This window comes from Nannobrachium achirus (assembly GCF_963921795.1).
Source record: "Nannobrachium achirus genome assembly, chromosome: 16".
Taxonomy (NCBI): Eukaryota; Metazoa; Chordata; class Actinopteri; order Myctophiformes; family Myctophidae; genus Nannobrachium; species Nannobrachium achirus.
In genome coordinates, this window is record NC_137823.1 from 62,217,199 (window position 1) to 62,244,634 (window position 27,436).

The following is a 27,436-nucleotide window of genomic DNA, read 5'->3' on the forward strand; positions in this document are numbered from 1 at the left end:
AAGTAAATCATTTATTTGACTTGGCAGAAAAATAATTTGCACACCAGAGCCCATTGATTTGGCAGGCTGAAAATAAAGTGTGCCGATTTCTTAGACATTATTAGTGAATTACATGATAACCAAAGCACATGTCAAGCTTCCATGCCACATTGAAATAGTTAAATACACTGCTAATGTTCACATAAGCCACCCACTTATAAGAAAAGGCAATGGCATTATAGTTTATCCTCCTAAATTATTTTATTTTCCTCGATATCTGCACTTCAGAGTATTTCACAAACCTGTGAACATTAAAGATACAGGAACTTAAACTATATATTATATTAAATAAATGATGTCTGATTTAACATCTGTTGCAAGCAGTGTACAACTGATAATACAGTTAAAGTTTGACCCTAATATTAAAGCTGCAATCCAGAACTTATTTTTAATGAATAAACATTATTGTAACCAATGTGTATGGTAGAATACTGTACATAGTGGACAACCTGGTGGTGGGTGGGACTGTTGAGACCGTCAGGTCGCAGTTACTATCAAAACCTCCACCGGCTGTCAGTCAGTCTGTCAATCACACGTCACGTCGCCCTTAATACTCATATCTCCGCCACCGTTGCCCCTATATCCATGCCAAACTTTGCAGTTGCACACACACTCCTTGGTTGCCAAACCACAACCTCCACTCCTCATTTGATTTCTCACATGGCCCTCTTCTAGCGCCACCATGAGGCAGATTCTTGCAAAACACATTTTTGGACACTGCTCCTACAGATTTTGCCCTAAAATCACGCAAAGCGGTACACAGTATGTCTAGAGTCATGTCATCAACATGGATCTGTCCCATTTTCCATTTCCCCTCCTGATTGCCTTCTAAAGTTTGTGTATGCGACCTGACGGTGGCTTATATCTACGATTAAGGAGTCTTACTGGTAGTAGCCTATCTCCACAGGCCAAGCAGGGATTGCCTTTTGAATGAGTGGTAGATGTTTGATCTCTCACACAGGAGACCTTGGGGTTTGAATCCCGGGTAAGACTTAACCACCTGAATCCCAGCATCTATTTTCTGAGGGAACATAAGCTAAAAAATAGCAGATCTACATGCTCACAATGCGCTGTGAGCTTGTAGATCAGCTATTTTTGGAGAAGAGATTTGGTGTACATGGAAAAGGTTGTACAAGTACAGGTACAAGTGATAAAAAAGTTCCAGATTGCAGTTTTAATGAACACCATGTTGACTATACATTTAGAACCTGTAGGAGTGTATAGGTTTTAGTGTGTAGATATCCTGGTGACAGAGGTGGGGGCTGATGATGCCTCTTCCTCCTCTTCAGAGAAGTGTGGAACCGACTTCTTCGCGACCACATGTTCCAACCTCTGGCCCATCAGGTAAGGATTGACACTCTGCATTCCGAGAGAGAAATCAATTATGTGTTGGCACAGGAAATATTCAGTTTAGTTATAATTTGTACCACTTTTTTTTAACCCCAGTATCCCAATTGTGGGCACGTCATTTAGAGCAGTGGTTCTCAACCTGTGGGTCGGGACCCCAAATTATTTTGGGACCCACAGGTTGAGTTGTAAACAGTAAACAAACCAACATAATGTGTATAGATTATCTGCACATTTCTAAAGTGACAATTTGAGGACTTTTTAATACCTCTAAAATGACAAATTAAACATTGGCCAAATTGTCAAATTGTGAAAATAGCCGATCTACATGCTCACAACGCCTCGCAACACGAGGCGTTGTGAGCATGTAGATCGGCTATTTTCACAATAGAACCGTGTCATACAAAATGTAATGCCTCAACTCTTAGCGCTCGTCAGGGTGGGGGGGTCCCCAGTTAAAATATGATTATTTTGGGGGTTGAGGCCTGAAAAGGTTGAGAATCACTGATTTAGAGGCAAAAATAGAAACGTCAAATACAAACAATTTAATACTTTTTTCGAAAATAATTGTGGCTTTTGTATCCCAACTCGACACGAATATCGACTCAAGTCAAATACTGACCGTGAGTCAAGTCAAATGAGGTGAGAACATTTTATTGCAGAAAGACCAAATTATGTTCTCAGGCTCCCATCTTGATCAGAACACGACTCCACTTCTCAAGTGGCGAGTTTAAGAGGACATTTGTTCCTTCGGCGGTGATGTGGTTTCTAAGACACAGCACCACAAAAGGAAGAGGGGAAAAGACAACCAGGAAACACTATACCCGTTTTCTTCTTTTTGGTCCTCCCTTCAGTTTCTGGTACAAAAGCTCCTTGTTCTGAAAGGAAATGTATTAAAAAAAAAAAACAGTTCAGAGTGACACACATTTGTGAGCCTAATGTCATTTGCACAGCAAAAATACCATTGTTCTTAGATTACAATCAACAAAGCTTATAAATGCTGTCCCAGAGCATCAATACATTCTTGAAAGGGGAATTCTTGCAGCTGGATCTACTATACCAACCCAACACACATTTTAGCTTGAATTGGAGGATGCACCTGTCAGACAGCGCATTGGGTTTCATTATTTAACGATTCACATCCAATGGGATTGTAAAGTCATTGTTACGGCAAATTATATAGCATTATTTACTTACATAGACCAGTAAGAAAACTAAAATGTGAATTCAAAGGTGGAGATAATTTAGAAAAGCCAACATAAAAGCCTGTCTATTAAAATGCTGTATTTATTCATTCAGATTTTGTAGTTTACTAGATTAAATTGATTTTGCCACCATCCTTTAAGTGAACAACAGTCACGAGTGTTCATTTTTAAAGGATTTTACAGTGTGTTTCTGTGAGTACTAGATAAAGTACACAGTCACTGGTGAGCCAATTTAGCTAATCTAAACATAAAGACACAGTTTGCAGATGACTGTGTGCAGTACATCCTACATGTTGTCTAGTAGTGAACCCCCTCACTGCAGTTGTGCTGTACCTACCCACTTGGCCAGAGATGGGTAGTCGTGTTCTGGGTCAAACAGTTGTGCTGTACCTACCCACTTGGCCAGAGATGGGTAGTCGTGTTCTGGGTCAAACAGTTGTGCTGTACCTACCCACTTGGCCAGAGATGGGTAGTCGTGTTCTGGGTCAAACAGTTGTGCTGTACCTACCCACTTGGCCAGAGATGGGTAGTCGTGTTCTGGGTCAAACAGTTGTGCTGTACCTACCCACTTGGCCAGAGATGGGTAGTCGTGTTCTGGGTCAAACAGATGCTGGTGTTTCTGAAAGTCTCTGTGCCGTGTCTGGGGCGTTCTCCAGACACCCATCTGCTGCTGTGTAAGAAGAGACAATATACATGTACTGTCAGCTTAATGACGTTTTAGGAAACAATGGGGATTGATTGATTGATTGATTGATTGTGATTGATTGACTGACTGACATCTAAACTGACAAAAGAGCACATTTCCATTATGGTAGCCTACTGTTGACTCATGCTGAAGTCACCCTTTTGTATTTAGATTTGGAATAGTTAACATTAACATTTACCTCTAATTTGTGTCACACTTGGTAAGCCATGTGTTGTATCAATTGAAGAGGATACACTGTGAGCCACATACTATTCACTGGTTGTTTGGTATGTGGGCATATTCAAATTAAAGCTTAGAATAAATGCATTGACACACTTTATAAACATCAGTTAAACCATTACAGAGGAGTCTACCTGTCTTTCCAAGGGGGCATGGGTTAGGAGGGTCTGGGTAGCCGTGGTCCTCACTGAAGTCTTTAGGGATGTTGTCGCCTGTGAGCTCAGCCACTATGTTAGGAATGTTCCCATAGGGTCCCAGGTGCTGGAGTCCCTCGTGAGCACCACCTTGTGGGGGGAAAACAGATAACACACAAACCAGCTTTACTGCACAGCAGTCAGGCACCAACGATGGCCATTTGACATACAATTGTAGACAGTTAAGCATGTTTTACCAGGGGTGGATCCAGGGGGCACCCCCTAATCCCCCCCACCCCACAAACCCAACACTGATGAAAAATATTTAAGCAATAAATAAATAAAATGTATATGAATATGTGAAAGACAATTGACTGACTTCTATGTAAACCATATACTATAAGATCATACTTTTTATTCTGGAAAGCATCTTCAGCCTCTATCCGATCACATACAGTCCTCAGATTTGGAGCTGGAAACTGCCCATGATCTGGTCTGTTCAGTTATCAATACCCTAAGCGAGAGAATCTCGTTTGTTATATTGTTTGTTGCCTAAATTAATTAGCCCCTGCTCTAAAAAAGCCAGCTCCGGAGGCACCACTGTGTTTTAACCATTTAAAATGCAGTGTTGGGCAGTAACTAGTTAGTACACTGTAATATTATTACTTAAACCCAGTAACGAGTAGGGATTACACATGAAACCAAATTAACCCTAACGGATCCAATGTACACTAGAGTTAAGGGGAGACATTGAAATTTGAAAGCTTGAGAAACATTGTTATCTAACAGCATAACTTGTTGTCCTACCCTGTATGCTCTGAGGCCCAACGATGTTGGTGGCTTGGTGTGCAGGGTACTCCACCCTGGGGCGGGCGATGCCCAGCTGCTCCATCACGCCGTGCAGCAGCCGCTGGATGTCGTCCTCAGACACCTGGTCCGCCGTGCGGGGGCTTCGAGCCGACGCCCTGCCGGCCAGCACACACACCAGCACCACGCCCAGGAGCGCTGCGTGCAACCAGCTCGCCGCTGAAGACATCGCTGAAGAAGTCGCCTGAAAACAAATGAAATGAAAATAGCCCAATTTAACAACAGCGGTGTAAGTAACTGAGTATTGATTGATTGATTAATTCACCCTTTGTCAGCCTTCTGGTTGGTCCCTGACTGACCAACCAGCAGGCTCTATTTGCCTTGTTGAATTTAATAAAACATCCTTTTTGGAGAAATAAAAACATTTTAAAACATGCCCTGTCACTATACTGCCACTGAGAAGCTCCTATTTACTGAAACCGAGTTTAAAATGAGAATTAAATACAGAGAATAACAATACAAAGCAACTGAATTTCAATGGTAGTGGATGGAGAGAAAGGACTTTTGTCCCACCAAGACATAGGAACCGGGTGCAAAGAGGGGCGGGACAACGGGCGGGACTTGACAAAGGGTGAATTGAAGACTTTATTAGAAGTTTGCATAGGAAAAGGTACAGTTTCATGACGGTACAGTTCACTGGTACAAGGTCAACTAAAAGGAGATCCTGGTAAGCTTTTCGGCTTATTTGCACAGGAAACCATTTGAGCATCTCATATAACATTGAATCACAGACGGATAGAACACAGTAGTACTATGCAGTAGATAGTCACAAAAAAATAAAACTAAATAACAGTGCACAAAATATATACAGAGTAGATATTTACAAAGAGTACAGTAGGCCTACATTGTAGTTTACTTGAGTATATCCAATTTCCAATACTTTTACTTCTACTCCACATCTCAGAGGCAAAAGTGTTACTTTTACTTAATTTATTATTTGACAGCTTTAGTTACTATAGTTACTTTGCAGATTTCAATTATTAACACAAAGGCTACATTAACCAATTCAGTTACTACTATACTATATTTCGGCCATTGTAGATCTTCTATTTTCAAATGGTTTGTATAAAATGTAGGCCTACTTTAATAAAAACTTGTAAAATGGGACATTCTGCATAGACTTAATGTGTAGGCCTACTTTTACTTTCAGTAGCCTATAAGTAGCTACATTTTCATACCAACAATAGGCCTACTTTTGTAATTTTACATGAAGTAAATTTTAAATTCCGTACTTTCACTTAACAGAGTATTTATTTCTACATTACAATATTAAAAGTAGGCCTAGGCTACCTTTTCCATCACTGTTTAACAAACGGCATAGCGCATATTCTACACAGACGAGCGTTAAACGGGGCTATTCAAATATATCTACTGTAGTTCAGAGTCCTTAATTCTGAATATTTTTGCAATGTAGGCTGGCTGCTATAGGCCTACTTGCAGTGCAACAATCTGTAGAAATAGTTGTTCATGATCATTGATGACCCATAATAAGCATTGGTGCGCCATTATTGTCGCGCATACGTCAGAGGTAAATAACATGTAGCAGGCCAGACCGCAGCTGATCTACCGATCATCACGATCTAAAGTCAAAACGCGTATGTTTTCAGCTGATCCATTGTTGGCTATAGCATGCATGATGCATTGCACATGGCAAGTGACAAAAGTAATACAATATATCGCGGCAACATTAACGTTTTGTTTGCATTTTCCTTACCGTGTCCAGGCGAGAGAGAGAGAAAGCCCTGCGTACTGTGCGAGGATGATGCTCTTCTCTTCTTCTTCCTCCTCCTCCTCGCTTCACGGATCTTTACCGTTGCTAAGACACCAACCAGAGGCGTCAATTGGGTATGGCAAGGTATGGCAGCTGCCATATTTGGCCACCAGGGAAAACAAATAAAATGTACTTATAACATAAATCCATCATGCCTGTTGCTAAGGTATGGCAACATGAATGTTGCCATACCTTAGCTTCTGCTGAACTGACGCCACTGACACCAACAATGTCCTCCTCCCATTGGCTGCTGCGCGGTGCCAATCATTAGCCTACTACAGAGCAAGCCAGTGTAAGTTGTCAAACATCATGTCAAGGAGACCCAAAATTGATGTTAGGCCGCGCCCGTGGACCCCCATCGCAAAAATATGTCCCCCAGAACAGAAGATTTCTGTTTAAAAAATAATTATAAAAAATAAATCCAAAATTTCACCTCTGTTTTAGCAAATCTACAAGTTCACAATTGTGAGCTTGTAGATGGGCTATTTTTTATAACAGAAATAGGGTTTAACTGATTGTGAAGGCATCTTTAGAAATTTCGCTGGGGACCCCTGGCCCGCAGGCCTGGCACTTTCCAAAGGACCCCTGCCACAGGTTCAAGACCCGCAGGGGCCCTGCAAATTGAATCAATCAGATTCAACATTGCATCTTGATAACAGAAAAAAAGCAAGAGAAACTCTCATAGCCATTCATCAAACAAGCGAATTAACCAGCAGTTAAAAGAAGACATTCCTCACCATTCCTTTCAGTTTATAGGCTAATAGCCTACTCCCATAATCCGCTGCTACAGTGTGTCTCTCGCCAAATGGAAAAAATTGTTTGCACCGTAATATCCATTACAAAAGAGGAGATAAAATGATTATGTGCAGTTAGTATGAATTATGGTTCTTGGCTATGCCCTTGTGTTTGTCCTTCTGTCTGTGTGTGGTCCTATAGGCTTGGCACCAGCATCTTTAGGACACCGGTCTCCAGATCCCTTGTATCCCACAGATTACTGCACCTGCCTTTCGTCTTAGCCTATCATCAATTTCACAGCATTTCCAGTTTCAGCCTCCAGTTTCTAGACAACTACTCCCAGCGTATTCTCAGTGTCTTGTATGTTTTAATAACACGGACGGCAGAAGCAGAGGACCACCTCATTTGTGACCAATATCATATTAAACTTAACACTTTAATAAGACAGTCACAGATTGTTGTACCTCAGGATATTTTAGTAAATGGTCAAAACCTAATGCTTCAAGGTCCACTTCACAAAAGGTGCTGCTTGTTATCTTGCACTAGCTGGGTTAACAAATACTCGGTTTTATTTAAATACAACAAATAGATGATTCATTTGTGGTTGAAACAAACTGTTTGCATCAGTTAACAATATCTTTAGACCTGGAAGTTTTGATATAGTCAGTCCAGCACTCATTCCGGGCCCCTCGTCCTGACTGAACGTTGTCTGTGTGAAGCTTGTGGAAAAGTGGAGATATTTGACTAAACCCATGTTTTCTGCCAGAACTTTCAAAAGGATATGATTATGAGGACAATATCTGTCTTCAAGTCTGTGGAATTAATTATTGGGTGAGTACACAAGTAGCACGCACCACTTAATTGCAGCGCAGATTAGGCCCCTATTAGCTCTGGTCCATAGCGTTAGTGAACTCCTCTCGCTATGGACCAGAGCTAGGCCCCTATCTGCTCAATACCGTGCACTGGCGTGCAGTAGGACCCGGTCTATGGCTGTGCATTTGGAATATACACAAAGTGTTAGGCCTATATGTAAGATCACAGACATTCTAGGGCTAGGTTTCTCCCTCATTTTAAACTTGTGCCAACATCTACATACATAGGTCTCTGAGCAATATTAGTGTAACGGAGGTGATCCGAACCTCCCCACCCGGCATCGAACCCGGTTCTCCCGCGTGGAAGTCCAATATCTTAACCATTACTCCAAAGGGATATCCCTATGGAACGAGAGCAGATACTAGACTTTTGAGGCTTCAGGCTGGGGCTGCGACTCTCTCCGCCACATTAGGGCTAGGGTAAATAGGTTTATATTGGGCCACTGTTGCTAATTTGCATGATTTTGAATTACTAGCCCTTACCCGTTCAAAGATATGAGCTCCAAAATGATGTGCAGTGTGTGGGTTATGGGATGTGCACTGTGCATACAGTATATGAGGGATGGAAAGTAACTTTAACTGGTGCTTGCATGATAATATGTAGGAGCATCAATGTAAGAAATACCCGTTTCGTTTAATGGCTATCCCCCCCACCCACCCGCCTGCGCACACACCCGCCTGCCAGCCTGCACACACACACACACACACACACACACACACAGAATCTCTTTTTACACACACACAGAGCTGGTTAAACATGTTGCCTCAAGCTAGATGCAGAATAGATGCGCCTCATGCTAGATGCAGAATAGATAGTAGATACACCATAAAAATGCTAATGTACAGCATACGATTTGTGAAAGTGACAAACGGCCTTCACAGTTATGTCAGGTGTGTTCATATGCTGATAGTGATGCGATTTCAGATCAATTGCTCCAGCCACCGAGGAGAAACGCCGGGACAGACAGACACTCACTCACTCACTCACTTAGTCAGACATTCGCAAAATTATAGTATAGATGTGTGTGCTGAGTTCACTTATGAATTTCATTTTTCTTTTTGTCAACCAAGGAACTGATTATGGATTTCAGGAAGCTGAGGAGAAGACGCACAGCACACCCTTTATCACATCTGTGTTGAGAACAGGTAGAACAGGTAGAACAGGTAAGGGACTTTATCACATCTGTGTTGAGAACAGGTGGAACAGGTAAGGGACTTTAAATTCACAAGTGGGTAGGGCTGTGATGTGACATTTTACATGACGATTAATTGTCACTCAAATAATTGTCGATTAACGATTTAATTGTGTTTTTGATGTTGATAATTACATTTCTGTTTGGCTTTTAGGCTTTGAAGCTGCACATGGCAATCATGACACATAACCTAAATATACAAAAAATTACTGACATATTTGACAACTTTATACTTAAAAAATAACATTGATAGTGGAAATAGCCGATCTACAAGCTCACAACGCGTCGCGACGCGTTGTGAGCTTGTAGATCTGCTATTTCCACTATTTTTTTACATTTGTTTAAAAAATATGGAAATTTTTCAACATGGAAACGATTATGACGATTATGAAAAATAATCACGATTAGACGATTATGTAGTAATTGTGACAGCCCTACAAGTGGGCCCTGCATTGATTATTCTCATTAGACCTGAAATTATTTATCCAATATGAAGGACCGCCCTGAAGGCTTGGGATTGGTTCTGCAATGCAGTACACATGTTTTTATCATATATTAATTGTTTCCACCCAGTTGAAAGCAATGAAAGCTAGGAGATTGCATCAGCCTTTAGTTGAGTGGACTCTCTGGTTAGTCCCAGTGGTAGAGCTTGAAAACAACTTGTTCCTCAGGGACGACATTGACTGAAGCAAAACAAAAAGCAAAGAAAGCAAAGCCATGTGAATTCATTATATATATATGTGTGTGTGTGTGTGTGTGTGTGTGTGTGTGTGTGTGTGTGTGTGTGTGTGTGTGTGTTGAAAATAACGTTTTTTTTGTTAGAATAAATAGAAATTAGAGAAACATGAAGAAATATTTCAACATCAATTACAAAAGCATAACATTTGTTATCCAAATTGATACATACAAGTCAGATACCACACAAGACTACATTTGTAGCAGGAAGTTTGATATTCACTAGTGAAGGCGCTGACGTCACTCGTTTGCGACTCTCTTTCTTTATTTACTAGCCTAGCTCGGCAGTGTTTAGCCATTAGCTTACTATGAGCTAGGGAGCGCTCCATTGTAGTCACTTGGACAGGGCGTTTATCGTGGGCTTGCCCAGGCCTTACGGCCTGGGCATAAATATAACGATTGCATTCACCACGGCTTCGTAACTCGCGCGGCCGGCCCTGGCCAAGGTCCGCTGGCCTTCGCGCCGCTTGCAATGTCGTGGACAATCGAGCGGCTCCGCCTGGAGGACGTTGTTGTGGCGACCGCTTGTTCCGCCCCGTGCCGCACGACGAGTGCTCCGTTTCTCGACCGTACTGTTTCTCTATCAAACCGTGACATATATATGTGTCTGGCAAGATTACAGAGCATTTTGGGGCATAATATATTAGAAGCTTTTAATCCAGAATTCACCCTTTGTTAGCCTTCTGGTTGGTCCCTGACTGACCAACCAGCAGGCTCTATCTGCCTTGTCCCGCCCCGGTTCCACCTTTTTTATGTTGAATTTGCTAAAACATAATTTATGGAGAAATAAAAACATATAAAAACATGCTGATTCACTATGCTGCCACTGAGCAGCTCCATTTGATTGAAACCAAGTTTGAAATGAGAATTGAGCACACAGAATAACAATACGAAGCAACTGAATTAACATGGTAGTGGATGGAGTGTCCCACTGAATGTCCCACCAAGACACAGCAACGAATGGGTGTGGAGAGGGGCAGGACAACGGGCGGGACTTGACAAAGGGTGAATTGACCATGGGCCACGGCTACAAAAACAACAAACACTGTAGGCAAAAAAGCAGGTGCTCTAGCACCACCTAGTGTCTATCTGTGCACATCCCTGGTTGTGGATGCTGACAGTAGGTCAACATTATTTCCTACCACAAAGTAATGTTCACATAAGCTATGTTTTATATATTCTGAAACATCAAAGTAATGTTCACATAAGCTATGTTTTATATATTCTGAAACATCAAAGTAATGTTCACATAAGCTATGTTTTATATATTCTGAAACATCTAATTGCGACTGTAGGGAGCAGTCACGCCTCATGTCACGCTCCATATATGGCCATTAATTTATTAGTGAATTCATTTTCCCCCATTTCCCCATTCCCCCATATATGGGGATCCCTGATGTAATCATTATTAAGCCCATATATGGGGATGCCTATTGTCTCAGTATCATGTGGTCTATGACGTCAGACAGTCATCTCTGGAAAATATGGCCACATTTTGGCCAACTTAAACAACCAACCAGCTCATGTGCATTTTTTTGGTCAAAGTTGATCTTTGCACGTGTCTCTGTGTCTCATGTTTACGTTGGAAGTCCTCGGCATTCAATTCATCACAAATAGTAACAAGAACAACATTTAATGTAATTATAAAAGAATATAAAAGACTACTATATGTTCAGACTAAAGAACTACATTCAATGCAATTATAAAAAAATCAAACCTCGGTTCGAAGTGAAGTGGTGAACTTTTATTCTATGTGTTCCAGAGTTATGAACTCTGGAACACATAGATACATTCTTTATTCTGAATGAATGAATGAATGTTTTTATCTGGAGGGCCGAATTGTCATGTGAAGCTTGACCAATCCTCAAAGTATCCAATCATCAGACCGGGACGGACACTACACACATATTCTGGACGTACGGGACAGATAAAACCTGTTCATTCTGGACTGAAATGACCATATATGGACATGAGGTGACAGACATTTTGTTTTTGATAAATCCTGTTCATTCTGGACTGAAATGACCATATATGGACATGGGACACACAAAGCCACTCATTGGAAGCGGTTTTCACCGCTTCAAAAACACTATATAAAGTAGGGGAAAAGAGGGGGTGGTTGTAAAGTAAAGGGGGGGTGGGTGTTCACCGGGACGAGTAATGACTACCTTCGCCTCTGGCTTCCTGAAAGGTGGATTTTCAGGGCGGTTTTGAAGGAGCCCAGCGAGCTACATGTTTTTAAGGGAAATAGTCAAGGAATTCCACACTTGAGTAGCAGTATTGTAGAAGGAGAATTTACCCATATTTGTGCTATTATATGGGTTGTTATTATCAAATCGTTGTGTGCGTTTCCTCTGGTGTCGTCAGATATGCAGGAATTGTGTATGAGAACAGAAGGTACAGTATGGGAAGTAGGAGAGAGCAGGTCATCATAACATGTACTGTATGATGATGACATGTATTCCCCACTTATTGCATCATTCATAACATGTATGGCCCAGAGTAGGACCGCACCGAATAGTTTAACTTTAATATGGAGATGGCTGGCTGACATCATCAATATGACCTCATCGATACCTGTGTGCAAGCGCCTTGTCATTACACAAGTATTTGGAGGTACTTTGCATTTTGCCCATTTTACTTGGCACTTGCGCAGTTCTGCATTTCTGTTCTGTATTAGAGGCAACCATGTTGGCCAGGAGCAGTGCGTTGGTGTTCGGCCCACAATGTGGGCAGGTTAGGAACATGGCCACCCTGCAGGACATCACCATCCGGTTGAAGTCTATCAAGAACATCCAGAAAATCACCAAGTCCATGAAGATGGTGGCAGCTGCCAAGTATGCCCGCGCTGACAGGCAGCTGAAGCCTGCACGAGTGTATGGAAACAGTGCCATGGCCCTTTATGAAAAGGGCGAGATCAAAGCCCCGGAGGACAAGGCCAGCAAGCACCTGATCATCGGCGTGTCCTCTGACCGTGGTCTCTGTGGTGCCATCCACTCCGGTGTTGCCAAGGCCATGAAGAGTCAGATAGCCTCTCTGACCGGCGCTGGCAAGGAGGTGATGGTGGTCAACGTGGGGGATAAGCTGAGGGGTCTGCTGCACAGGACCCATGGACAGCACATTCTGTTAAACTGCAAGGAAGTGGGCCGCAAGCCTCCCACTTTCAATGACGCTTCCATCATTGCCACAGAGCTGCTTAACTCAGGATATGAGTTTGACCAGGGCTCTATCATCTATAACAGATTCGGCTCTGTTATCTCGTACAAGACGGACAACAAGCCTCTGTTTTCCGTGGATACAGTAGCCAGCTCAGAGAGCATGAGCGTCTACGATGACGTCGATGCCGACGTGCTGAGGAGCTACCAGGAGTTTGCCCTGGTCAATCTCATCTTCTACTGCATGAAGGAATCCGCCACCAGTGAGCAGAGCGCCAGGATGACCGCTATGGACGGCGCCAGCAAGAATGCCTCTGAGATCATCGAGAAGCTGACCCTCACCTTCAACCGTACCAGGCAGGCTGTCATTACCAAAGAGCTCATTGAGATCATCTCTGGAGCTGCTGCTCTGTGAACGCTAGTCAAAGTAACTCAGACAGCTGTCATCAAGAGTTTATGAACATTTATGCTTCTATCTGTAAGATATGTAGATAAATTAACCTCTTACAGAGAACCGTTTATCTATATTCCATCTCTTTTGTGTTCTGTCCCTCAATAAATGTGTGCATTGTTGTTAAGGAAAAAGACAATAAATACATTGGAGGTACAGTACTTTTTGGGCACCGATCCGTCCAGTGGTTTGTGAGATTAGCTCTGGATACACAGACAGACAGGCCTTCTTTGTAGCTTAGCTACAGCGCCACACCATAAAGAAGCAGTCATAGACGGCTAGCCTCCTAAAGAAGCATGCCATACAAATGCCATATTGTATCATCATGATGAACACTATTCCCCCCTACAGCTTTGTCGGTTTGTGATGGCTACAAGTGACAACCCAATGGCTTTGGTCTTTGGCCACCAGCCTGGCAATTCTCCACTGAAAGCACCTTTCTAGTTCCATTTACATTGCGTAAGTAACTAGAACTGCACTCTGTCAAGGTGCCAACTTGTGCCAACTTGTGCACCATCAGAGTGGTGATGCCATGAGGTGCGCGATGGCATCACCAGGAATGCTGGTCCCTCATTGGCTGTTAATGATGACGTTGCCAGAAATGCTGGTCCTTGATTGGGTTACAGGCTTAAACACACACAGCTACCTACCTACAGTACCTACCTACAAACATAGCCGTTTTTATAATGTAATATAAAAATCACACCAGTGTGAAGTGAGCGGTGCAAACACGACACACAAGCATATCTATCTCCTTGTATGGGCCATTCTGTCTGTGACGTCGGTTACTTTATTTATACTGTGCATTGTTTATTAACGCTAGCACTAACTCGCCACAATGGTTACCCCAACACTAACTCGCCACAATGGTAACATTGAATAACAGTGAGAGTCCCACTCTCTTTTAAACACGCCTTAATCCACCCCCTTCTAAAGAAACCCACTCTCGATCCTCTTCTTCTCACCAGCTACAGACCCATCTCCAAACTGTCTTTCATGCCCAAAATGTTAGAAAAAGTAATTTCCTCACAACTCCTCACACACCTGTCCAACCACAATCTTTTAGAAAAATTCCAATCCGGTTTCAGAGCACACCATAGCACCGAGACAGCTTTGGTTAAGGTCACCAGTGACCTGTTAATGACACTGGACAATGGGGATGCAGCAATATTGGTCCTCTTGGACTTAAGTGCGGCATGGCGACACAGTCGACCATGCCACTCTGTTGAACCGACTACAGTCATGGGTCGGTCTAACTGGCACCGCTATCCAGCTGATGCAGTCATATTTAACATCAAGAACCTTCTCTGTCGAGACTGGAAATGCCACCTCCTCCTCTGCCCCCCTCATCCACGGTGTCCCACAAGGATCAATTCTTGGTCCTTTGCTGTTCTCCGTCTATATGCTTCCCCTAGGTCAAATCATCCGTAAACACAACATTCAATTCCACTGTTATGCAGATGACACCCAACTGTACCTGCCACTTAACACCTCAAACCCCAACTGTCTTTCCTCTTTAAAAGCCTGTTTAACTGACCTCCAAAACTGGATGTCCGCAAACGTTCTACTGTACAACTCAACACTAACAAGTCAGAAATCATCCTGTTCGGCCCTCCCACCGCTAGATCTCAATTACAAAACTGTCTCAACTCCATGTCTACCAATGTTACACCAGTAGCAAGGAACCTGGGTGTGCTACTGGACTCTGACCTCCGTTTGGCGGCCCAAGTAAAAACGGTGGTACGAAATTGCTTTTTCCAACTGAGAAACATCTACAGAATTCGAGCTGTCCTTTCCCTCCCTAACCGCCATAAAGTTATAAATGCCCTCATCTCATCACGTCTGGACTACTCACTATCATACATCGCCTACAGTTAGTACAAAATGCGGCCGCCAGGCTTATTACTGGGACTAGGAGGTCAGAACATATAACCCCGGTACTGGCTGCATTACATTGGCTGCCTGTATCATTTAGAATTGATTTTAAGATTTTATTGTTGACTTTTAAAGCTCGTAACGGCCTAGCACCTCAGTGGGTACACACCTCCATTCAGAAACCCCACCATTCCGAAGATTGACTTCCATTATTCGGAATGGTGGGGTTTCCCATTATTCTATAAGACCCCACCATTCCGAAAATCAGAAACACCACCATTCCGAATATGCAGTTTCATTTTCACCCACCTCCATCCACCCCCACCAACCCCCACCCACTCTCAACCTCCACCCAATTTCACCCAACTCCACCCATCTCCACCCACTTCCACCCACCTCTACCCACTTTCACCTACCCCACCCACCCACCTCCATCCACCCCACCAACCTCCACCCCCACCTGTACCCACATCCATCAAGTTTCACCCAACCCCACCCACCTCCACTAACTTTCACCTACCTCCATCCAGATCCCTCCACCCACCCCACCCACCCCACCCATCTCCACCCGCTTTCACCCACCTCCACACACATCCACCTACTTTCACTCACATCCATCCATTTTCCCCACCTCCAACCATTTTCACCCATCCCCACCCACCTCCACACATTTTCACCCACATCCAACCAGTTTCAGCCACCCCTACCTACCTCCGCACAATTTCACCCACCTCCATCCACTCCATCAACCTCCACCTACTTTCACCCAGCTCTATTCACTTTCCCCCAACCTCCACCCACTTTCACCCAGGCCCACCCACTTTTACCCAACTCCACCCACTTACCTGCCCCTTGGAGTCGGGTGAAAGTGGGTGGAGGTGGGGGGGCCAAAGTGGGTGGATGTGGGAGAAAGTGGGTGGAGTTTGGTGAAAGTGGTTAGAGGGGGGTGTGGGGGGGTAAAAGTGGGTGGAGGTGTGTGAAATTGGGTAGAGGTGGCTGGGTTAAAGTTGGTGGAGGTGAATGAAAGTGGGTGGAGGTGGGAGGAAGTGAGTGGAGGAGGGGGAAAGTGGTTGGAGGTGGGTGGGGGCTGGGGGGTGAATGTGGGTGAGGTAAAGTGGGTGGAGGTGGGTGAAAGTTAAAATAATTTAAATTTCGGAATGGTGGGGTTTCGGAATGGTGCATGGTGTTTCGGAAGGGTGGTGTTTCGGAATGGTGGGGTTTCGGAATGGTGGTGTTTCGGAATGGAGCGCCGTCCCCCACCTGGGTATTTAGTAGATCTGTTGGAACAGTATGTGCCTGCATGCCCGCAGTTTGAGGTCCTCTGGTTTGGCTCTTCTGGAGGTTCCCAGCTCAAACCGGATAACCAAGGGCGACAGGACCTTTGCGGTCAGGGCCCCCACGCTCTGGAACAGCCTTCCAGTGGCCCTCAGATTTGCTAGCAACTGTTTTTAAATCTCAACTTAAGACCTATTTTTATAGAAAGGCCTTTTTAACCTCCTAACTGCTAAGTGCATCTTTTCTCACTGCTACCATTGCTGTATGTTGTTTTTATACTTATTTTATTGTTACTGAAATTGTTATGATTATGATTCACTGTTGAGGTTATTTTGTTGTTAAGCACTTTGTTTTAAAAGGTGCTATATAAATAAAGTTTTATTATTTTTAATTTAAAGGACACCCATTTTAATATGCATGATACAAAAGACTTCCATTTCATACCATTTTTATCTCTGGGACATCAATCTACACTGTAAAGTCCTCAGTGTTGATTGAACTCTCATGGTTAAAGACCCGGGTCCACTTTGAGAACCAGTATTCTAAAATCCATAATGCATTTAATGACCTACAGTGGGTGAATAGTTGCCAATGGCTCCCTGGTGAGACAGGAGTCAGGACACACACACAATTATTTGGATATGAAATAATTGCTATTGTACATGTTAGGCCCTGCCCCTACTTCTGCCTCTGCCCATATGGGTATTGAGTGTGAAAGATTACGTAATGGCATAGGTTGGCACAGGGGATGGCATAGCACTGAGTATAAGACTTAGTAACTGGACAAAGGATTAGGGAAAGGGGTTAATTAGGCAGGAGGACAGTCATGAGGGCTTCTCAAGACGTACAGCTGCTTTCATACCAGTGCTTGACCTTGATATTGTTCTCTTCCTTCTCTCCTCTGTCTTCCTCACCTTCCTCTTGTGAGTTACAGGCACAGTTTAATCGTGACAGAATCTACAAAGCCGGTGACTTTGTCCTGGGTGGCTTGTCTAGGATCCACTACTACTCCACTACGCTCCCTGGTGTGTCTTTCACCTCCAAGCCAGAAGAACCTTCTTGCTATGGGTGGGTTACTGTATATCACAAATACAACTGCAAACTAGAAAGATACAATTCTGGGGAATTGCAAGTGTGGTTGCCGCTATGCGAGTCACGAGGAATCCGCTGGGAAATGAATTCCGCCTTGCCATTTATATTATATATTGTGATGTGAACCGAAGCATGACATGACCTAAAGCATTTCTGTTGTGCCCAACCTGGATAACATTACTCAGAAGGTTTACAAAACACAGGTTCACTTTGCTGGGAAAACCACACAAACACACTAACAAGAAAACAGTGACCTTCTTTTGGTAGGTAGTGCCATAGGATTAGTTGTTGTATGTCTGCTAAGACGAATCACTTTAACCCTGTATACTGTACTTTGTTGACCAGAGTCCCTATAGGCCTCTGCTAATACAAAGGTATTGTGTGTGTTCTAGTTTTAGCATTACAGGTTTCAGATGGATCCTGACCATGGCTTTTGCCATTGATGAGATCAACAACAATACGAGCCTGCTACCCAACGTGACTCTGGGATATAGTCTCTATGATACCTGTCTAACGCTTGGAGTTGCATACCGCGCAGCGCTGTCAGTGCTCAGCGGCACAGAGGAGCAGTTTGAGTTGGATGAGCACTGTGTTGGTTCTCCTCCAACGCTCGGCATTGTGGGCTCTGTTACATCAACAAATACTATTGCTATTGCTAGAATATTAGGTTTGTACAGAGTGCCCCTGGTAAGTTCCCTAATTTCAACTTTCAACAATTTATTTTATATGCTTGTAAATTTGTAGTATTTATTTAATTACAAATCTAGAATATATTTACAGCTTGAAAGACAGATTGCAGTGAGGCATATTTTGACTGGAGCGTGCGTGACGCAGGTTTTCGGAACTGCATCTGCATGTGTTAAATGTTTCTTTGTGTTACATGTGTTACATGTTTCTATCTGCATGTGTTACATGTTTCTTTGCCCAAGAGGAATCCTACTATAGCTTCATGTGTTACATGTTTCTTTGCCCAAGAGGAATCCTACTATAGCCAAGTTACTATGAAAACCTCCACCGGCTGTCTGTCAGTACCTCCGTCCCTCTATCAGTCTGTCCGTCACGTCACGTCACACTTTTGGCCCTAACCTTAAAGTAACCTTAAACCTTTTGTATTCATCACTGATCAATGCAACAATGTTATAATACAGAATACATTGCAACACGCACAACGCATGACCCCGGTCTTGTAAGATCCTGTGTGTAATTCTGAACACTTTTCCTGTCATTCAAGTGTCTGTGATCTGCAAATTATCCCTGATCAAGACACTATGATCCCCGGGCGCTGCCCCATAGCACCTACTGCTCTTGACACTTGATACCTATACTACAGCTACTGTATGTGTGCAAGTATACAGTGACAAATAGCCCATCCCAAAGGAGTGGGGAGTAAATTATTAGTATTAATGCATAATGTTCCTCCAATGTTTTGTGACAATGTCGCTGTCTATGGTGCTTAAGGGTGTATGGGGGAGGTAGTCTACTGAGTCTGCACTAGTGTCTACATTTTGATTAAAGGGTAGGCTACATGTGTGTGTCAAAAACTAGAAACGACACACAGTCCTTTTATGCCATCCTGTGCATTGTGGATTGAAAATGGCTTATAATTAGTCATGTAAAGAAGGGAAAGTATTTGTGTAAGTTACAAAAGAATATCAGAAAGGGTATGTTTTCTTTACATTATGTTTGATTCTGTTATAGGGTGTGCACTCAGTATATAAGGGATGGAAATTAACTTTAACTGGTGCTTGCATGAGAAAATGTAGGAGCAAAACTGTAACGAGCAGACCTAGACCTAGTAGAAGGATTGCTTTGCTTTAGTTGATCAGTAAAAATGGAATAACAGTACATCATACTTTGAAATGAAAGCATCACTTACAATAGTATATTTATGATGAATAAGAATAATGTAACATCAAAATGGGCGATATAGTTTGACTGGCAATGAAGTATGGGGATGGGGATTATGTATGTGTTAATATGGGTATTTTGGGTGCATTTGGTGTTGACTGACATCATAGACCACAGGAGTCTGACACAATATGTCCATGATCTGTAGGTTTTCATACTAAATTAGGGTGACCAGACGTCCCGTTTTACCCGGGACAGTCCCTTTTTCAAGCTGCGTGTCCCGGTGTCCCGACAAATATCTCTAAAACACTAATATGTCCCGGTTTTCAACATTCACTACAAAATTGTCCCGGTTTTCACCAGAATTAAAATAATAGTAGCTGTTTTCAGTGGTTGCATAGACATTTATCATGTTCTTTTCATGAAAACATGCTCACCTAACCAATCAGAAAAAAGGAACAAATTCATTGCGTGTCTGAATTCAACGCTGAGGCTGTTTGTCAATCACTCACTGACTGTTTGCAACCCTGCGGTGCGTGTGTGCGCGTGCACGAACGTTAGAGAATGGGCATGCACGTGCGTATTGCTTTTAGGGTCCCAGTTTTAGGCAACAGTGTTTTGCGTCCCGGTTTGAGTGGCTGAAAATATGGTCACCCTATACTAAATGCAACATACAGCATGGTCGCAATTACAGATGTTTTGTGTCTTTTTCAGGTAAGTTACTATGCCGTCTGCTCCTGTCTGAGTGACCAGAATCAGTTCCCTTCCTTCTTCAGAACAATCCCAAGCGGTGCCTACCAGGTGAAGTTCTACAGGCAAAAGATATGTTGGTATCACAGTGGAATCTGTGTATGAGATTCAAGCACTAGGGTTGGGCAATTAATCGAAAATATATCAAAACTGATATTTAGACACAATAACCAACATAATCTTGCTCATGTAGATTTAATAGAATAATCGAGAAGCAGTTTGTTTTATTTTGTTTTCTTATATATATCAACAAATTAACAAATCAGATGACCGTAACCACAGTCTGATTAACCACGCACATAACCCTGTATTTAGGCTACTTTGTTGGCTGCAATGGTGGTCTACAAAAATTGCAAAAAATGCCGATCTACAAGCTCGGAACACATCGCCGTGTGACGCATTGTGAGCTTGTAGATCTGATAGTCACAATAAAAAAAAAAAATCATTATTCATTAATCCTATTCGAGGCAAAAGTTTGAAATAATTGTGTTACTAATACTTTCATAAAATTCCCAAGACGTAAACACAATTCTTTATCCGTTCAGGTGCGAGCTATCCTCCACATTCTGAAGCATTTCGGGTGGAGCTGGGTAGGACTGCTGTGTATTGATAATGACTACGGCCACGATGCTGCCAGAACACTGCAGTCTGACCTGGCCCGGTCTGGACTGGGATGTCTGGCCTACTTTGAGGTTCTGCCCTGGGACAATGAACCAGCGGAACTTCAGAGGATCGTCACCGTGTTGAAGAGATCCACGGCTGCTGTGGTCGTGGCGTTTGGATACGGGAGGCATGCGGTTGGTCTCATGGAGGAGGTTGGCATTTATGATTATGATGATGATAATTATGAGGAAACTAATTGCATTTTAATTGCCAGCATTTTCTTAAAGGGGGCGGGACACCGGCCGAAATTTAACATTATGATACAGTAGGTCACGTGGTCTTTCTTCAAATGGTCTGAAAAGGAGGCGGGGCCGTATCAGTTATTAGTGAATGTATACTTCGTCCGTCGTGCGGTGCCGCGCACAACGTGATGTGTTGTTGTTAGAGCTGGTAGCGCCGCACCGCACGGCTATTTTCAAGAGCTATTGTGTGTGTGTGTGTACACACACACACACACACACACACACACACACACACACACACACACACACACACACACACACACACACACACACGCACGCACGCACACACACACACAGGCTACCACAGACTTCAGTCCTCCGGAGCTCCGGTGAAGCACTGGAGCACTTTTTAGCAGAGATGGCTGCTAAAAAGTGGTCCGGAGCTCCGGTGAAGCACTGGAGCACTTTTTAGCAGAGATGGCTGCTAAAAAGTGGTCTGTGCTGCGGAGGACCCTCGTTCTAATCTCTGACACCTTTTTGTTAGAAGACTTGTACCCTGTACGCGGTTAGGGGGGAATCTATAGCAGATTATATCAAATTTTTACCCCTAGAACTGCTTGTTTTAAAATTCGTTTTATGAATTGTCGCATTTTCTCCTCGCACAGTTCTGTTGGGGTTGTTTCATTAGATAATACTCAGCGCTCAACTCCGCCCCCTCCCGTCATATTACCCAATCAAATTAATTTAATTCAGTTACTGTACAGAAAGTACTACTTTCAGTACAGTAACTACAATAAATTAATTTGATTGGGTAATTTAACATGGGGGTACATGACATCATTAAAAAAATTGGCTAATTTGATAGCCATAATTAGCTGTTTTGGCCGTGTCACGCCCACTTTAATTGTACATTTTATAATTTACTGTATCATACATATGTGACTGAGCATGACACTGGGGCAGTCATTTCGGAAGCCACTACTTTAGACCACAGCTGAAATTATTATTATTATTTTTTTTTTCTAAAATGTGATAAAGCCACAAAAGCATGTCATAAATATCAGGCTACATTTCACTTCAACGCCAGAGCTTAACTCTGCATGTAAAAAAAATTAAAAATTAAAATGAAAAGAATTTCAATGACTAGCCGTCAGCCGCACTGGGACACATATTATGTTAATCAATCAATGTCCTAAATGTTCAGCGGTTGTGTAGTTTTTGTCCTTTTTCCATTAATCTCAGATATGCCACCTGTGTGTGTGTACGTACACACACACACGCACGCACGCACGCACGCGCACGCACGCACACACACACACACACACACACACACACACACACACACACACACACACACACACACACACACACACACACATGTTTGTCTGTATTTCACCCTAATCATCAGGTAATAAAGCAGAATGTGACGGGCCTGCAGTGGATAGCCGGGGTGGCCTGGTCGTCACACACCATACTGCAGACTCCTCGCTACATGCCGTTCCTCAGAGGGTTCCTGGGTATCGTCATCCATCGTGGAGAGATACCAGGTTACAGGGACTTCTTGTTAAAGATACATCCCAACAACAGCCAGGAAAACACCATAGTGAGTCTTTGAATGTATCATGTGCAATTTCAAAATGTTTTTTAAATATTCTCAAGGTATTTTAATTATGCTTAACGTGAGACATGGCAGGTGAACAGGGTAAACATGATAGCTATCACAATGACACTTCTCCAGTTGATTACTTACATTAAAACTTTGAAAATTATATGTTTAAATATGCAAATTAGGCATTATATGCACTAATAATGCCTAATTTGCATTCGTTTTTGGTACATAAATCTGAAGATTGGATAAAGCCAGGTTCAAAACTATTGTTTCTTTTCTTGATAGAGACAAAACAAATTACAGAGGGGACTCTTCGTATCACTCCATAAATCAAAAAATAATGTCAACAGGCAAAACATTTTCGCCATGTTTTTAGGGATAAATTGTGATGTAAATCAGGCTATGAATGATATATCAACAAACCCTTCTGTACAAATCTTAATGCCCTTTAAAGATTTGTAACAATCAGACTATACAAACCAATTGTAACTTATAGTTCAAACTCCATTTTAACCATGATAGATTCATCAAATACACCAATCCTTGGTTCTGGTGACTCATACTGTCCTCCTGATACGTGAGGGGGGCATGTTTTCATTTTAAATATGATATATATATTTTTATTGTATTAAAAAAAAAAAAAAAAAAGTAATTGAAACAAGTCACCTTCACACATTAAAATAAACATCTATATGTGTATTTTTAACATTTATTCTGCATTAGTTTGAAAGAAGACACAGCAAAATAATTAAAAAAAAAAATCAATTTTTGTACATGTTTTCACCTGACATGTCTCACCTTAAGTCTTCATGGTGTGTCTTCAGGTGAAGCAGTTTTGGGAGCACACATTTCAGTGTAAATTTGCACCCCTTCCGTCAGGCTGGGTGGATGCTGGTGGACAGGTGTGTACTGGACAAGAGGACCTGGCAACGGCAGAAAGAATCACAAGCTTTTTGGACGTGTCTGACCTCAGGCTAGAATATAACGTGTACAAGGCTGTGTACGCTCTGGCCCACGCCCTCCATGACATGATGCAGTGTGTGCCAGGAAGAGGGCCTTTCACTGGGCACAGCTGTGCCAGTTGGCACTCAATACAGCCATGGCAGGTGTGGCGTTAATTCAGTGTGCCTGTAAATGTTTCTGTTGGGTTCTAATTTAGAATAATAATAAATATGCAAATATGAAATTGGTTAAAATAAATGACAGAGTAAGATGAAAGAGGTATTTATAAATGTCCTTAAAGGGGCCTTTTCCACTGGGTTCTTTCTCCCGCCTATGGGATGGCAACTTTCTTCGAACTTTGTTTTGTTCTTGAGAACCGGCCGCGAACCAACATTTACGGTTCAGAACCAACTGGGTTCTCGATGGAAAAGCTCACCTCTGGTTCATCCCATAGGCGGGAGAAAGAACCTCTGGTTCATCCCATAGGCGGGAGAAAGAACCAGAACCGGTTCTTTGCCAGTGGAAAAGGCCCCATAGTGGTATAGTAATACTAATCGCCTGGTAGTAAACGTGTTTGGAGCAGTTACTCAGATACACGTAAACATTTGGGAGGATACTTACTACAGTATGCCCTTGCTATCGACCCCTTCTACTGGGCCTGGCTCCAGAACAGGGCCCCAGGATTCTTCCAGGCCGGGTATCTTCTCTTCTACCTATTGAATCATATGGGGTATTTTTTGTCACCTCCTCTGAGACCAGTTTAATGTACCAGCAGCACTGGGCTAGATCACTAGGCAACACAGCTCCCAGGTTAATTTGGGCACATAAGCCTCTCCTGTTGTCTGATATTTATCTTTGATAATATCACAATTTAATTAAAAATCTTTACTACATTAACACTGGCATCGATTTTGTCAAAATGCTTAAAATCTTAAAATAGTTAGGTTACAGTTAGTTATAGTTACTGTTGTAAAACAGTCCCTGTCAATGTCACTATTGTGTATGGTATGTTTATTAGTTTCTTGAGCTTAATAATCGTGCTCATGACCATTTCCAGCTTGTGTATTACCTGGAATCGATCAACTTCACCACATCATTTGGCGATCAGGTGCTATTTGATGAGAATGGTGACGCTTTACCAATCTATGATGTCATGAACTGGGCGTGGCTCCCTGATGGAAGCACAAAGGTTCACAATGTGGGCGTGTACAAGAAGACGGCCTCCGCAGGCGAAGAACTCCTGATGGACGAAGACAGGATCTTCTGGAGCCGTGAATCCACAAAGGTCACTTCATACAACTGCTATGATGTCGATCTCATGTTAATGTCATTAGTTTAAACATGATCAGTGGTGGAAAAAGTACTCATCTTTTTTACTTGATTACTTAAGTAGAAGTCCGGAATTCAAAATGTACTTGAGTAAAAGTATGAAAGTGTTGGCATCAAAATGTACTTAAAGTACCAAAAGTACAAAATGTTTGAAAATAGCTGATCTACAAGCTCACAACGTTGTGAGTTTGTAGATTGGCTATTTTCAAATAAAGGGAATAAAATAGGGCTTAAGTGGTTAATGTATGTTTTATAATATTATAATTTATATCTGCAAAGTAACTATAGTAACTAAAGTTTTCAAATAAATGTAGTGGAGTAAAATTACAGAGAACTCAAAATTGTACTTAAAGGGGTTATGCCACCTTAAAGGTTACTGTCACCTTAAGAAATGATATTAAAAACAAGTTAATATTTGTTTGATGACATTGTGGGAATGCACGATAAGCCAATCAAATTAATTAATTGACTGTTACTTACTGTATGTCTGCACAATGTACATTTTCTTCCCATCGCCCGCAGGCTCGCTCTCACAGTCACAGCCCTCACAACTTCTCTGCTCCCACAGGGCTAGCTAGCTGGGCTAAAGCTAACCAGCTAAAGACACACATTTATATATGAATCTGTGGCTATAAAAATTATATTTCCGGTGGTTACTGGTTGTTACTTCCCCATTGTTCATGGGAATATGCTTGTTTATGTTTATTCATTGAAATGGAAAACACGATGTTTTCACTGAGTTGGGCAGCTGCGCTCGAACTCATCCTTGAACTGCGTGCGGCTGGCCAGTATAGATGTGACGTTCGCGAACGAATCAAGTCTTTTGAACGGCTCTTTGAAATGAACGATATGATTCGGTTCACAGTAGGGAGCCGTTCCTTTCTAATGAACAGTGGTGGGAAAAGTACTCAATTTCAGAGATCCAGCTCACTTCAAATAGCCATAAATCCCATATCTGCTGGCCAGGCTGTCTCCTGTCTGTCTCTCTACTCCTCCGAGTGGAGGGGGCTGCGCTACGGGGGATGGGATCATTTGATTCAGAGATTTCAGACCGTTTTAAAAAAGACCACGTGACCTACTGTATCCTACTGTATCATACTATTATAATTTCGGGGCGTGGCAGGACCCCTTTAAGTACAGTACATAAGTAGGCTAAATGTACTTAGTTACTTACTTCACACCACTGAAAACGATCATAGCGTAGTTATTCTCCTCTTGTAGCCTCCTCGGTCCGTGTGCAGTGAGAGCTGTTCATACCGTAGTTATTCTCCTCTTGTAGCCACCTCGGTCCGTGTGCAGTGAGAGCTGTGCACCTGGAACACGCGTGGCTGCAAGGAAAGGTCAACCCGCCTGCTGCTTTGACTGCATCGCTTGCTCTGAGGGAGAGATCAGCAATGAGACTGGTAGGTTTCATTAAGCAGCTATACTGTATGTACACTATACAGTAAGTTATCTTTAGGATGATGGTACTTGTTTGTCCCTTTAAATCTTGCCCTCCTTTTATAGACTCATCAGAGTGCAACACTTGTCCAGAGGACTTCTGGTCCAGTCCACAGCGTGACCAGTGTGTCTCTAAGAGCGTGGAGTTCCTTTCGTACGACGAGCCCCTGGGCATCTCCTTGACGAGCGTCTCGTTGCTGGGCGCTCTCATCTGTGCCGTGGTCCTGGGGATCTTCATCCACCATCGAAGCACGCCCATGGTGCGCGCCAACAACTCGGAGCTCAGCTTCCAACTTCTAATGTCTCTGAAGCTGTGTTTCTTGTGCTCGCTCCTGTTCATTGGTCGTCCCGTGCACTGGACCTGTCAGCTGAGGCACGCAGCGTTTGGGATCAGCTTTGTTTTGTCCGTCTCGTCCATATTGGTTAAGACTATGGTGGTGTTGGCCGTGTTCAGGGCCTCCAAGCCTGGGGGTTCAGACATCCTGAAGTGGTTCGGTGCCGTGCAGCAGAGAGGAACCGTTATGTTTCTTACTGCCATCCAAACAGCAATCTGTACCGGCTGGCTTGTGATTGCGTCGCCAACCCCTCATAAAAACACACAATACCAGAGTGACAAGATAGTCTACGAGTGTGTGGTAGGATCGACGGTTGGATTCGCGATATTATTGGGTTATATCGGTTTACTGGCTCTCCTTAGCTTCCTTCTGGCGTTTATGGCAAGGAATCTTCCAGACAACTTCAACGAAGCCAAGCTGATCACCTTCAGCATGTTGATCTTCTGTGCCGTGTGGATAGCCTTCATCCCGGCATATATCAGCTCTCCGGGCAGATATGCAGATGTAGTGGAGGTCTTTGCTATTTTAGCGTCGAGTTTTGGCATTTTGTTTGCACTGTTTGGACCAAAGTGTTATATAATCCTTCTGAGACCTGAGAGAAACACTAAGAAGTCGATCATGGGTCGAGGAGGTGCCAACAAGATGCAATAGCACATCTAATGGCAAT

At 42.9% G+C, this 27,436-nt stretch overlaps 3 protein-coding genes across 3 annotated transcripts; 2 read left to right on the forward strand and 1 right to left on the reverse strand.

Annotated features, from left to right (window-relative positions):
- Positions 1-1,266: 1,266 nt before the first annotated feature.
- On the reverse strand, positions 1,267-4,686 carry scg5 (secretogranin V; the record flags this gene model as incomplete). The annotated part of the gene is given in 6 exon segments (XM_080745088.1): positions 1,267-1,398; positions 2,211-2,264; positions 3,157-3,223; positions 3,225-3,261; positions 3,651-3,800; positions 4,458-4,686. Coding segments are annotated over 6 exon segments (669 nt in total).
- A 7,825-nt stretch (positions 4,687-12,511) lies between these two features.
- Positions 12,512-13,393, forward strand: LOC308300260 (ATP synthase subunit gamma, mitochondrial-like; the record flags this gene model as incomplete). Its single annotated transcript, XM_080744080.1, has 1 exon — positions 12,512-13,393. One exon carries the CDS (start codon positions 12,512-12,514, stop codon positions 13,391-13,393), a length of 882 nt encoding a protein of 293 aa, XP_080600206.1.
- Positions 13,394-18,097: 4,704 nt separating this feature from the next.
- LOC308301194 (extracellular calcium-sensing receptor-like) lies at positions 18,098-27,420 on the forward strand (the record flags this gene model as incomplete). Its single annotated transcript, XM_080745089.1, has 8 exons — positions 18,098-18,289; positions 20,234-20,320; positions 20,815-21,084; positions 22,535-22,717; positions 23,548-23,829; positions 24,723-24,950; positions 26,274-26,397; positions 26,501-27,420. 8 exons carry the CDS (start codon positions 18,098-18,100, stop codon positions 27,418-27,420), a joined length of 2,286 nt encoding a protein of 761 aa, XP_080601215.1.
- Positions 27,421-27,436: the final 16 nt, after the last annotated feature.